Source organism: Chionomys nivalis, chromosome 2 (assembly GCF_950005125.1).
Source record: "Chionomys nivalis chromosome 2, mChiNiv1.1, whole genome shotgun sequence".
Classification (NCBI taxonomy): domain Eukaryota; kingdom Metazoa; phylum Chordata; class Mammalia; order Rodentia; family Cricetidae; genus Chionomys; species Chionomys nivalis.
The window spans coordinates 48,133,921-48,148,770 of NC_080087.1; the positions used below are offsets into that span (position 1 = coordinate 48,133,921).

The following is a 14,850-nucleotide window of genomic DNA, read 5'->3' on the forward strand; positions in this document are numbered from 1 at the left end:
CCTAAAGAAGCTAAACAAGAGGGCAAACCCAAGGAAAAACATATAGTTATCCTCCTGGCTATGGGAAATAGACAAGATTGCAGGGCAAAAAATTGGAATCTTGGGGGTAGGGTGGGATGGGGGTAAGGGGAGATGGAGAGAGAAAAGTGTGAAGGAGAGGATGAGGGGAACTTGGGGAAACGGGATGATTGGGGATATAGGAAGGTTGGATAGGGGAGCAGGGAAACTCATATATTAGTTAAGTGAGCCACCTAAGGGTTGGCAAGAGACTTGAACTTGGAGTGGCTACCAGATGCCCAGGGCAATGTCCCCAGTTAGTTCCTTGGGCACCTGAGGATAGGGAACCTGAAATGAACCTATCCTATGGCCATACTGATGAATATCTTGCATATCACCATAGAACCTTCATCTAGCGATGGATGGAGATAGAGACAGAGACCCACACTGGAGCACCGGACTGAGCTCCCAAGGTCCTAATGAGGAGCAGAAGGAGGGAGAACATGTACAACGAAGTCAGGACCACGAGGGGTGCACCCACCCACTGAGACAGTGGGGCCGATCTATTGGGAGCTCACCAAGGCCAGCTGGACTGTGACTGAAAAAGCATGGGATAAAATCGGACTCTCTGAACATGGCGGACAATGAGAGCTGACGAGAGGCCGAGAGGCCAAGGACAATGGCACGGGGTTTTGATCCGACTTCAGGTTCTGGCTTTGTGGGAGCCTAGACAGTTTGGATGTTCACCTTCCTAGATCTGGATGGAGGGGGGAGGACCTTGGACTTTCCCACAGGTCAGGGAACCCTGACTGCTCCTGGGACTCCTGAGAAGAGGAGTGGGGGGGAGGGGGAGAGGGGCGGGAGGAGGGGGAGGGAAATGGGAGGCTGGGAGGAGGCGGAAAATTTTTTTTTCAATAAAAAAAAAAAAAAAAGAAAGAAAGCAGGCTGAGCAAGCCATGGGGGAGCAAGCCAGTAAGCAGCACCCCTCCATGGCTTCTGCTTCAGCCCTGCCTCTAGGATCCTACTTCAGTCTCTGCCACTGTTTCCCTCAGTGATAGACAGTGATTGAGACCTGTAAGCCAAATAAATGATGATCTCTCCAGATTTTGGATCAAGTAGTTTTGCCACCTAGCAACAGCAAACAAATCAAAATAGTGTATCACAAAAGTTGACCTGCATATCTGAGGCCCAGTGAAGCAGTGTTGGGGATTAATTGTTACTGTTTCTGGACCAAGAAAAACTTTTTTAAAAAAATGAGAAAAAATGTAAATCTTAAAAAACTAATAATTGGCTGTGACTTTTGAAGGTTAAACACAAAAAGAAAAGGAAAAAAGAAGCAACAAGTATAATTTCCTAATGAAACACCTCCTTATTTTTTCTATATCCATTTATAAACTTTAATTCTGGTTCATGGTCATGGTTCAGTCAAAAAGCCAGGGTTCCACTATTCCTGTGTGTCTGTCCCTTCATAGATGTTCCAGTGGTCTCTAAATCTAGTAAGGGAACGTTTGGGAATTCCTGTGCCACTGAATGCTGGAGATTGGTGCAATTTAGTTAACCTCTTTAAAAATATTGATTATCCAGTACGGGTTGGATTTCTTCCAGGAACTAGAGCATCAAAGGTATAAAAGAAATTGTGTTTGCAGTTAAAGATCTTGAGTTTAGTGAATTAAATGGAGATACATGAAGTTGTTTTTAGGAGAGAGACTGAAAATGGAGCATGAGCAGCGTACCATGGGAGCATAGGGGCCAGAGGAATCCTTCCCATCGTGGGGCTTATAGAACTAAGGTAGTCACTAAGTTAGGTATAAAAACACTGTAGCTGGTCCTCCTGCACCCATCTGTCTCACAATATGTAACAGAGAATAACTGGGTGAGATTGATCCAGTCCCCTCTTGGATGGAGTGCTAGCCAACTAAAACTGTTAGTAGTAGTATTATTAAGAAGCATTTGTCTATTTGCCACATCTAAGTCAACTAGTTCTCAATATTCCAATATTCTCCTAGCTACTTGTATTATCCAATCAGAGTAGATGTCTAGACTTTTATTCATTGGTTATGGGTAAAGGTTTTTTTTTTTTTATGTTTCACTGGTCATGATTAAAGAAGTATGTGGTTCTGTTTGATACTGGAAGAGATCTACCTTATGACCATGACCAGGTTCTGCATAGGATAAGCCAGAAGGCACAGAACAGAGGAGAGATAAAAAAAGATCTTCAGCACTGATGTCATCATTAAGACATTTGACCGACTATGCTGAAGACTTCCCTTTTTCTAGGTGCTCTAATTATAAGATCCAATATATTTCTGTACCATTAAAGATGGTTTTCATTGCACTTTCAATTAGTATGTGATTTGAAAACATCCTGAATGTGGAAAGGGTTTTACAATGAGATAGATATTAATAGCTAGGAGATGGAGGGAGAAATATATTTCAAATAATACAAAAGGCTTGACCAAAGGTATTTAAAAACTGCTGTGTGTGTGTTTGTGTGTGTGTGTTGGTGTGTTGGGTAAGGTGTGTTCAAAGAAGGTTTTTTGTATGAAGCATCTGCAGTAGAAGACAGCCTACTCTTATATCTTATTTCTAATTGAAAAAGACTAGACAAAAAAAAAAAGACCTTGTTCCTAACTGAAGAAGGCAAAGAAAAGCAGTACTCAGGGGAGAGTTGAGTGTTGTTTATCCAGTGACAACATGTACTGAATACCCAATGTCACATTTGCAGAGAACATCTCCAATGAATTTTTATCTCCATTATTAAAATAAAAATAGTTTTCATTGAAAGCAAGGAAAAGATTTTTAAAATGGAATTCATAATAAAGTAGCCATTTCCTAAAGCCTATATCATTTATATATACTATGTATATGCCCATTGTTAGTACTGCTCGTGTATAACTAAAGGGTTTTCCATTTTAAAGTCACAATGATCACGTTAAAGGAAAGACGGGTGCTCATTTATTCTCTAGTTAGAGCTTTCAACTTGCCTTTTTGAAATTTGGTGATATTTTTTAGAAATCAAAGCCAATGTAAATGGGAAATCTTATAACCATATTTTTATTAGATGTATATATTTATAAATGCAAATTTATGCATGATTTCTAACTTATTCTAACAAGTCACAATTCCTTTTTTGAAGATAGTCTAAAATCTTACAAAGAACTTAGGATGTGAGCACATCCAGACATATTTTAACCAAAAGAAATAGTATGTATTGTGCATGGAGCATTTTGGAAAGTATTTTTCATTCTGCAGAGGGAATGGCAAGAAGGAAAATGTGAAAGTAGGAAATTCAATTTCCAGATGCATAAAAGATGGATAAAAGAAGGTTCCCAAGAAAGCAAGGATGTCATAGAGATAATTTTATCAAGGACAGCACTAAAGAATGAGTACATGACCTTTGGGTCTTCTCCATCTGGAGATTAGCTTGTCCCTTCCAATGTCAGTCCAAAAGCCACAGGATTCTAAAGATGAAATGAAGAGGGCTTGTTCAAGTTCTCTCTATGGGTTCACTTCTTGCTTCAGTGTGCATTGTCACTGGAATTCAGTCTACAAATGCTCCCAGAACACAAGCTGTGTGTGGGAATGGGCTTGGACCAGATATTTCAGTCAGTAAAATGCTTGCTTTGAAACCACGAGGACCTGAGTTTGATCTCCACATGTAAAAATCAGGGTTGAAGAGGGTGACATATTAGTTTGTAATCCCAGTGGCTGGAGAGGCAGAGACAGGGAGATTCCTTGAGCTTGCTGCTCAGTCAGCATAACTTGCCAGGCAAGTCCAGGGCAGAGAGAACGGTAAGTGATACCTAAGAAAAGACACCCAAGGTTGTCTGTCACCAGACCTCTGCATTACATGCACACATGCATGAGTTTACACATATGTAAAAAGAATACAAACCACATGTGGACATGCTCCTGGAAAATGTTGACTACTTTCATTTTAAGCTGTCTACTATTGCTTGTGTATTTGTGTCTTCCAAAACTCATGTAAATGCTAAATTGCTATGGCAAGAGTACATAGAGATCAAGAGCTATTAAGAGGTGATTAGGCTACTGGCATGCTCCAGTCTCTGGTGAGATCAGAGACATTATACAATGGGGTTTGACCCACCTCTGACTGTTGTCCTTGTTTTTGCTCTTTAATACTGAGTTTCCCTGCCTCTGGCACAGAGATCCAATAATTCTACTCATTATAAACTATCTACTTTTCAGCATTCTATCATAACCACAAAAGTGGACCAAGAAATCGTCTTTGAAATTCACATGGACTTTAGGAATGTGATCAAATAACAAAATGAAACAAGGTTTAACTCACTTCTCACCCAGTCTGTGTTGTACATATTTACTTAGGTACTTTGTGTATTTATTTATTTATTTATTTACTCAAGTCATTGTAACTCCAAGATAAATTAAAATGATAACCGGAATCAAATCTCAGCTCATGCTCATCACTGAATAATGTTTTGTGTTTTTCGTAGAATTTTAGGATAGCTGTGAAACCAATAATATATTTCTGCGCAAGGAAAAATGAAGGTGAAACAAATAGAATCAAACTACTTTGAGTAGTAAGAAAAATGAGTAACAATAATAAAAATAGATTAAGCTGATATTTGTGTTTGTGTTAGCTATGTATGAGTATATCTATGTGAGAGGATGGAGAGACAGAGAGACAGATATACAGATAGACACATATACAGTAGCTATCTTCATACATAACACATTTTAAGAATTTTATTTTTTTGCCAGGCGGTGGTGGCGCACGCCTTTAATCCCAGCACTTGGGAGGCAGAGGCAGGCGGATCTATGTGAGTTCGAGACCAGCCTGGTCTACGAGAGCTAGTTCCAGGACAGGCTCCAAAACCACAGAGAAACCCTGTCTCGAAAAACCAAAAAAAAAGAAAAAAAAAGAAAAGAATTTTATTTTTATTCCTTCAGGGGAAAACCATATCCTCTCAGAGTTCATATTCAATGCATTTTCTAAAAAGCTAAAAGAAAAGATTGCTAAGTAGCTTGTTTACTTAATCAAAGTCTATTAACATTCCAAAAAAGTTAAGTTGTGATGAAATCAGATTTATTTTTATACTTATTAATAATTCTCCTGCTGACACAAGATTAGTTGGCAGCATTCAAATCCACGAATTACTTTTTGCATTGTAAATTATTATTTTGGTATATTTAGAACAAAGAGGAACAGGCTGTCCTGATTTAGGAAAAATTAATGACATGAATGAAGTTCAATTTTAGTTTTTAAATGATCTACCTTAAGACCCAGTTATACCACTCTTAGTCGTATACCCAAAGGATGCTTCATCCTACCACGAGGACTCTTGCTCAACTATGTTCCTTGTGATTTTATTCATAATAGACAGAAACTGGAAAAAAACCCAGATGTCCCTCAACTAAAGAATGGGTAAAGAAAATGTGGTACATTGAGTATTACTCAAATGTTTTTAAAATTTATTTATTATTGATTATGTATACAACGTACTGTACTGGATGTATGCCTGCCCACCAGAAGAGGGCATCAGATCTCATAGATGGTTATGAGCCACCAGTGGTTGCTGGGAATTGAACTCAGGACCTCTGAAAGAGCAGCTAGTGCTCTTAACCTCTGAGCCATCTCTCCAGCCCCTATTCAACCTTTTAAAAGGAAAGTGATATGAAACTTGCAGGCAATGAATGGGATTCGAAAAAAATCATCTCGAGTGGGGTAACCCAGACCCAGAAAAACAAACATAATATGTTTTCACTTATAGGAGGATATTAGCTACAATCCACAGACCCAAGAAGATTAGGTTCCAGGGAGAAAGCATGAATTTCCCTGGGAAGGGGCAATAGAGTAGATTTTGCAGGTGGACTGGGGACAGGTGGGGATGAGAACAGGAGGCATCAGGTGCGGGGGGAGATGGAGAAAGAAAGGGCAGGGAGAGACCCTTGGGACTGGGGAGCACTTGCGAGATAGTGTGGAAACCTAGTGCAATAGAAGTTTCCTTGATTCTATGAGGATGACCCTAACAAGGACTTTTAGTAATGGAAGATAGAGTCTGAACTGGCCATTTACAGCCAGGCGAGGCTTCGTTGCTGGGATTGGGTTACACTGGTGGAATTTTTGGCTGAGATGGTACTACTAAGATCCCTAAACAACCCAGGCTGATGCAAGGACAGGAGATTGCTCTCTGAAAATTTACAATGGGCCCCACTGCCAAAGACAACATCCACATAGCTCATTGAATATAGAGGCATTGAGCTGGTGCTTGCTTGAAGCCTTCACCCCTACATTCTAGTCTCTTTGGCAGGAGAAGGTACTCTGCAGGCTACAGAAAGTGAAACCTGGACACCAACCCAACCACAAAACCCTCTACCTATAATCTTCCCTGCCTAAAAGATGTGCTGGGGCAGTAGTGGCATAGGACTTTGGGAATGGCCAGTTGAGGACCATAATAAAAGAGGGAGCCAATGGCCCTGGATGGCCAGGAACAGGAGACTGGATAGTCCAGAAGCCTAGAGTAGAACTAAATATGACTGGGGAAAAAAATCAATGAAGGGATTCCTAATGATATTCTTCTATACTTATAGATCAGTGCCTTGTCCAGTCATCATCAGACAGGCTTCCTCCTGCAGCAAATGAGAGCGGATGCAGAGTCCGACAGCCAGGCATTATGCAGAGAGTCTATAATTAGAGTTCTCCATCTTGGAATTAAGGGAATCCTTCTGAAGAGTGGTAAGAAAGACTTGGAGTCAGAGGAGTTGAAGACACCAGGGGAACATACCCAAATGAATCAATGAAGCAGGGCTCACATGGGCTCACAGAGACTGAAGTAGCAAGCACAGGACCTGCATGGAACGGTCCTCTGTGTGTGTGTTATGGCTGTTAGCTTGGTGTTTATGAGGAACTCCTACAATGGAAGGGGTGTATCTCTGGCTCTTTTGCCTGCTCTTGAGACTCTTTCCCTCCTATTGGGTCGCCTTGTCCAACCATGATTTTTGCTTTGTCTTAGTGTGTCTTGTTTTGTGCTGCTTGGCTATAATCTCTCAGGGATCTGCTCTCTTTTGAAGAAAAAATGGAAGGGGGAGTGGATCTGGGGAGAGAAAAGTAGTGGGAAAGCTAGAAGGAGTGGAAGGAGTGAAAACTGTGGTTGGGAATGTATTATATGACAGAAGAATTTATTTTCAACTAAAAAAAAAATTCAAATTAAAAAGTAAAATAGAAAATAAAACCTCATCATGTAGTATATGCATTTCCAACAAATTAAATTCAAAGTGGGCTGTGTCTGGAAAGTTGCGAGGAGAGAAACCATCTTACCTGGACACTGGTCAGGGTCGTGTACTGGTAAGCCTTGACCACCAGGTAATTAGCTTCCAAGTCTATGAGTCCCAGGATCATGTACTTCCACCATCTTCGTCGCAAAATTGCCAAGAGGTTTTCTTCTCCTGTGGTACAAAATTTTAAAAAAATGGCTTACGTTCTTGACACATTACATATTTAGAATTCTAACATGCTGTTGTATTATGTACCCATATGTGCATTTTTATCAGAAATTTACCCAATATTTAGTGACTTAATCTATCAAAGACTCACACACTTTACCTAGGAAATTGTCTTCATGGTCTCTTTTGGGTCTTCAAATTATAGTTTCTACACAAGATTGAGTAGGTCATTGTTTACCAAGGCATATTGACTGTGTGTATGTGTGAAAGAATAGATGTGTCATGAGAAAAGTGAAAGGAAAAATGTTCAAGAAAGGGTGCATTGCACAAAAAACTCAGGACATTACAAATAATGCTGCTATGAACATAGTTGAGCACATGTTCTTATGGTATGCTTGAGGATCCTTTGGGTATACACCCAAAAGTGGTATTGCTGGGTCTTGAGGTAGGTTATTTCCTAATTTTCTGAGAAATCGCCATACTAATTTCCAGAGCAAAAGTACCAGTTTGCACTCCCACCAGGAATGGAGGAGTGTTCCCTTTACACCACATTCTCTTCAGCATAAGCTGTCATCAGTGTTTTTGATCTTGGCCATTCTGACAGGTGTAAGATAGAATTTCAAAGATGTTTTGATTTGCATTTCTCTGATGGCTAAGGATATTGAGCATTTCCTTAAGTGTCTTTCAGCCATTTTAGATTCCTCTGTAGAGAGTTCTCTGTTGAATTCTGTACCCCACTTTTTATTGGATTATTTGTTCTTTTGATGATCAATTTCTTGATTTCCTTGTGTATTTTGGAGATCAGCCCCTCTGTCTGAATTGGGGTTGGTGAAGATCATTTCCCATTCTGTAGGCTGCCATTTTGTCTTGTTGACCATCTCCTTTGCCTTACAGAAACTTTTCAGTTTTAGAAGGTCCCATTGATTAATTATTGCTCTCAGTGTCTGTGCTACTGGGGTTATATTTAGGAAATGGTCTCCTGTGACAATGCATTCAAGTGTATTTCCCACTTTCTCTTCTGTAAAGTTCAGTGTGGTTGGTTTTCTGTTGAGGTCTTTGATTCATTTGGACTTGAGTTTGGGGCATGGCAATAGATATGGATCTACTTTCATTCTTCTACATGTTGATATCCAGTTATGCCAGCACCATTTGCTGAATATGCTTTCTTTTTTTCCATTTTATATCTTTTGCTTCTTAATCAAAAATCAGGTGGTTATAGGTGTGTTGATTGATATCCAGGTCTTCAATTAACTTCCATTGGTCCTCCTGTCTGTTTTTATGCCAGTACTAGACTGTTTTCAGTACTATAGCTCTGTAGTAGAATTTGAAGTCAGGGATTGTTATGTCTCCACAAGTTTCTTTATTGTACAGGATTGTTTGGACTACCCTTTGTTTTTGTGCTTTTTCATATGAGGTTGAGTATTGCCAGAACCTGGAAACAACCAAAAGGCCCCTTAACCAAAGAATGGATAAAGAAAATGTGGTACATTTACACAATGGAGTACTACACAATAGAAAAAATAATAACATCTGAAATTTGCAGGCAAGTGTATGGATCTAGAAACATCATATTGAGTGAGGTAACCCAGACCCAGAAAGACAAATATCATATGTACTCACTCATAAAGTGAAGAAAAACAAGCCTATAGCCCACAACCCTAGAGAACCTAGACAACAAAGGACCCTGAGAGAGACATGCATGGATCTAATCTACATGGAAAGTAGGAAAAGACAAGATCTCTTGAGTAAATTGGAAGTATGAGGATCATGGGAAAGGGCAGAAGGGAAAGGGGGATCATGAGAGAGGAGTGGAGAAAAATAGATAGCTCAATAAAAACAATAAAAAAAGAAAAAAGAAAGAGGAGAAACTATAATCAGAATATGTTGTATAATAAGTCTATTTTCAATAAAAAAGAACTTTATTAAAAGCACAAAACTCAGACCGTCCTAAATTTCAAGACTGTGTTGGAACAGATACAGACCAAAAGAAAAGTGTCACATTAGAAGCAGTTTTGTATGTGTAGTAAGACTTTAAGATGGCATCCGAAAGATTCTTCTGCTTGAACGTCCATGTCTAATCTAGATCTGTGTGAAGGATGTGTAGAGAGAAAGCTTCAGGTTGGAAAAAAATAACCACCTGACCCTTCTCTCAGTGCTGCCAGCAATTTTATAACCTTGTCTGACATTCATAGAACCTGGACAGACTTTAGATGTCTTCAATCTTATTGTCATATGTATTTCAAGCTGAAATAAATCTTATTTCTAAAAATGACCCAATGATAATTACATACAAATATTTGTGGCCAGCTTGTGAAGTCTTCACAGACAACATTGAATATATAGACATTCTGATTGAATACTGATGTATACATATATGACTCAGTATTGTTTGACAAATTCTTCCAATACATAGATATTTAAAACAAAATATGTTTATTGTGTTCTAGTTTCAAAGAATCTGGGTGCAGCTTAACTGAATGATTATGATTCAAGACTTTGTTCCCCACCCACACAACCCCTAGCAACCAGGTAGTAGCAAACTCTCTCACCAAATATCCCCCACTCCAGCCTCTGAATCAGTGACTGCAAGCACAATGGGCCCCAATTGTACCTGGACCAACAGGTGAGTGTCTGAGATCCCAGATGGAGAGCCCTGCTCTTTAAACCCTAACCCCCATTCCTCCCACAACCATGGCAACACCAGCGACCAGGTAGCAGCACTCTCTCTTGCCAACTATCCTCCACCTCTGCACCAAGGACCACAGACCCCACTAGCCCCAACTGTACCCGGAGGAACAGCACCAATGACAGCTGAGGCCACAGGCTCCAAATACATCAGGAGGAAGAGTGACCACCTGAACTACAGGCCCCACCCATACAGATTGGAGGAAAAGATGGGTAGATGGCCATGTAAGAATGCATTCAACAACACAAAGAACATTATGGCACCACCAGAAACTAGTGGTCCTATATCAGTAAGACCTGAACAGCCCAACATAGAAAGAAAGCAGAAGAAAGTGACCTTAAAAACAAGTTTATGAAGACAATGAAGGCCCTTAAAGAAGATATGAAAAATTCCCGTAATGAAACAGAGGAAAGATTTAAGAGTTCAGTAAGTTCCAGACAGACTGCCAGCCAGGGACTCAGTCTCATCTGAAGGATTGATGAGGAGGGGGGTCTTTGGTTGTTGGAAGCTCTTTGACCATTACCAGAGGGGACTGATTATGGAACCAGTCCAAGAGAGGAAAGTGTGTCACAGGCAACAAAGCTGAAAGGAGTTGGAGATCTGAAGAGCACTTTGACATGGGACACTGAAACACAGTGTTTGAAGTTGTCCTGCTGGCTTTTGGTCTTGCTTTGATTCAGTATTTCTTCACTAAGCTCCCTTCCCTCCATTTTGGAATAGTAATTATATCCTGTGCCACTGTGTGTTGGGAGCATGTAATTTGTTTAGTATTTTATGGGGTTACAGTAAAGAAATTGCCTTGAGACTCAGAAGAGACATTGAACTTTGAAACAGTCTTAGATTATGGGGACTTTTGAAGTTGAACTAAATGCACTGGGCATTATGATAGAACTGCAAACCTAGAGGGGCTGAGGATGAAATGTGGTGGTTTTAATGAAATGGGCATGGCAGCTGATGAGCTATGAGGGAAGGATTGGGGGATGTGGTTTTGTTAGGGGAGATGAGTCATTAGGCATGGGCTGTGAGGTTTCAAAAATACATACCAGGCCCTGTGTTTCTCTTTCTTTCTGCTATTGCAAGTGGATTAGGATGTAAAGCTCTCGGGTGCTACTTCAGCACCATGCTGCCTATATGATGCCACATTCCCTATCATGACAATAATGGATTAAACCTCTGTTAGAGTTATTCTTGGCTGTCAACTTGACTATGTCTGGAATTAACTAAAACCTAAATGGGCGAGCATAACTATGAGGCATTTTTCATTATTAAATCATTTGAAGTGGAGAGACCTAATCCGGATCTTTGAGTTGGGAAAATAAACCTTTAGTCCAGTTCTTTTGAGGTAGGAAGGTCCATCTTAAATCTGGACCAAATCTTCTGCCACCAGCCTACATAAAGGAATGAAGGAAACTTGCTCTCCTTGCCAGCTTGCTCTCGCCCTCCCTGCCAAGTGCAACTATAAAGTCATGGGTCACTGTCACTGGCATTAAAGCCTACTTCTCTGGGATTCCAGCATTTACTGAAGACCTGCTAAGATACCCATCCTTATGGACTGAAAAACTACTGGACTCTTGGATCTCCCATTCAAAGGCATCCAGTGTTAAATTAGCTAAACCACAGACTATAAGCCATTCTAATAAAAAATCTAAACCTAAAAGCAATCCTCCAATCAATACTTTCTTTTATAAGAGTCTCCTTGGTCATGGTGTCTCTTCAGAACAATAGAAACCCCAATTAAGTACTGTTCCCTAGTGTTCCAAAAAAGTACCAGTATACATCTCTTTTTTTTAAAAAAATATTTTTATCAAGCTATATATTTTCTCCATTGCCTCTCCTTTCTCTCCCCCCTTCTACTCTCTCCCCTCCCCTTCTACCTTCTCCCATGATCCCCATGCTCCCAATTTACTCAGGAGATCTTGTCTTTTCCTACTTCCCATGTAAGATTCGATCCATGTATGTCTCTCTTAGGATCCTCTTTGTTTTCTAGGTTCTCTTGGATTATGAATTATAGGATGTTTTATCTTTATGTCTAAAAGCCACTTATGAGTGAGTAGATATGATATTTGTCTTTCTGGGTTGGGTTATCTCACTCAATATGATGTTTTCTAGATTTATCCATTTGCCTGCAAGTTTCAAGATGCCATTATTTTTTTCTGCTGTGTGTAAATATATACCATATTTTCCTTATCCATTATTTGGTAAGGGGCATTTAGGTTGTTTCCTGGTTCTGGCTATGACAAACAATGCTGCTATGAACATAGTTGAACACATGCCCTTGTGGTATGCTTGAGAATTTTTTGGGTATATACCCAAAAGTGGTATTGCTGGGTCTTGATGAAGGTTGCTTCCTAATTTTCTGAGTAATCGTCATACTGATATCCAAATGGGCTGTACCAGCTTGCAATTCCACCAGCAATGCAGGAGTATTCCCTTTATCCAACATCCTCTCCAACACAAGTTATCCTCAGTGATTTTGACCTTGGCCATTCTTACAGGTGTAGGATTGAATCTCGGTTGTTTTGATTTGCATTTCTCTGATGGCTAAGAATGTTGAGCATTTCTTTTAAGTGTCTTTCAGCCATTTTAGATTCATGTGTTGAGAGTTCTCTGTTTAGGTCTGTACCCTATTTTTCATTGGATTATTTGTTCTTTTGATGACTAATTTCTTGAGTTCTTTGTATATTTTGGAAATCAGTCCTCTGTCCAATGTGGGGTTGGTTAAGATCTTTTCTCATTCTGTAGGCTGCCATTTCGTCTTGCTTACTGTGTCCTTTGCTTTACAGAGCTTCTCAGTTTCATATGATATGATAGTTTACATAAGTGACACCAAAAATTGTACCAAGGAATTTCTACAACTCAAAAACAGCTTACGTAATGTAGCCAGATACAAAATTATCTCCAAAAAATCCGTAGCCCTCCTTTGCACAGATGATAAATGGACTGAGAAAGAAATCAGAGAAATATCACCCTTCATAATAGCCATAAATAACATAAAATATTTTGGAGTAACTCTAACCAAACAAGTAGAAAACTTGTATGACAAGAACTTTAAATCCTTGAAGAAAGAAATTGAAGAAGACACCAGAAAATGGAAAGATTTCCCATGCTCTGGGTAGATACAATTAACATAGTAAAATAGCAATCTTACCAAAAGCAACCTACAGATTCAATATAATGCTCAACAAAATTCTTTACAGGTCTCTAAAGAACAATACTTTCATATGAAAAGACAACAAACAAACAAACAGGATAGCCAAAACAATCCTGTGCAATAGAAGAATTTCTGGAAGCATCACAATACCTGATTTCAAACTCTACTACAGAGTTACAGTACTGAAAACAGCCTGGTATTAGCATAAAACCAGACAGGAAGACCAATGGAACTGATTCAAAGACCTGAATATTAATCTACATATCTATGAACACCTAATTTTTGACAAAGAAGCAAAAAATATAAAAGGAAATAAAGAAAGCATATTCAACAAAGGGTGCTGGAATAACTGGATATCAACATGTAGAAGAATGAAAATAGATCCATATCCATCATCACACACAAAACTCAAGTCGAAATGGATAGAAGATCTCAATATAATTCAACCATATTGAACCTCATAGAAGAGAAAGTGATAAGTACACTTGAATGCATTGGCACAGGAGACCACTTCCTAAATATAACTCCAGCAGCACAGACACTGAGAAAAATAGTTAACAAATGGGACCTCCTGAAACATTATACACTTCTAACAGGACTGCTGCCGCTCTTACTTCTGCTCCTTGGGTTTGGATGTGCTCCGTAAGTAAACATGCTTCCGCCACTTGCATCGCTTATCTGTTTCTTACCTCTATTACTCATTAAGTTATTCACAATTAGAACAAACTGGCATTGTCTTGGTCTTTATCTCCAGGATCCAAAAGTCCACGACAAGTAGTCAGTAAATAATATATGAATAAAGTTTTATATTTAGTCATCTCAGAAAGGTGAAATAACACTGAAATTGGGGTAGTTAAAATACATCCATTACATTCTGGCTCCTACCACGGAGAGAGCTTTCTAGTTGAAACTATGACATTGACAAAACTAATTTGTTGAGTATTTGACACATAATACACATGATAGAGGCCAAAAAATTGTTAATGGTGTATTTAACCTCAAAAGAGCCATTTTAAAGTCACAGGTCATTGTCCCTGCTATTTTACATGATGAAGGATTGCCAAATCAGAGTCTACAAGCCACATCTCAACACACATTGCTGGAATACTAGGTTATAGCGATGTGACTTGGCTCATTAACCAAGAACACAGCCAAAATCATCATTATATGGGCTCAGACAAAGGATAGATTGCCTTGCTGGTCTGCTGATAACAACTTCAAGGAAATACACACCATGGAATGTTTCCACAGTGTTTCATTTGATGACTCTGTAAACACTCAACAGACATGATTAGCAGAATTATTTAGGATGAATACTACTTTGTATCCAGGAAGGAGACTATTTTGTTTAAAAAGGAGTACCTGACTCACACTGCAGCACAGTAGATAATTAAAGCTTTAAAGTAATGACAATATATTTTTGGAATCCCTGTGCTAAATGCCCCTCTGAATCTCATGAAAGAGAGAAATCCATGGGAATATAATCCCCTTATAGTTGATGAATGTGAATGCTTTGAAATTACCTCTAGATTTTATTTTTATTAACTGTAAAGGGCAATAAAATCTATGAACAATGAATAGAATCTTTGGG

The 14,850-nt window shown here is 39.2% G+C and overlaps 1 protein-coding gene across 1 annotated transcript in view; it reads right to left on the minus strand.

Moving 5' to 3' along the window:
• Slc35f1 (solute carrier family 35 member F1) overlaps positions 1-14,850 on the minus strand; it is a 426,231-nt gene that overhangs the window by 81,562 nt on the left and 329,819 nt on the right. Inside the window, exon 3 of the mRNA XM_057759213.1 lies at positions 7,298-7,425. Coding sequence (XP_057615196.1) covers positions 7,298-7,425 — 128 coding nt within the window. The remainder of the gene's footprint in view (positions 1-7,297; positions 7,426-14,850) is intronic.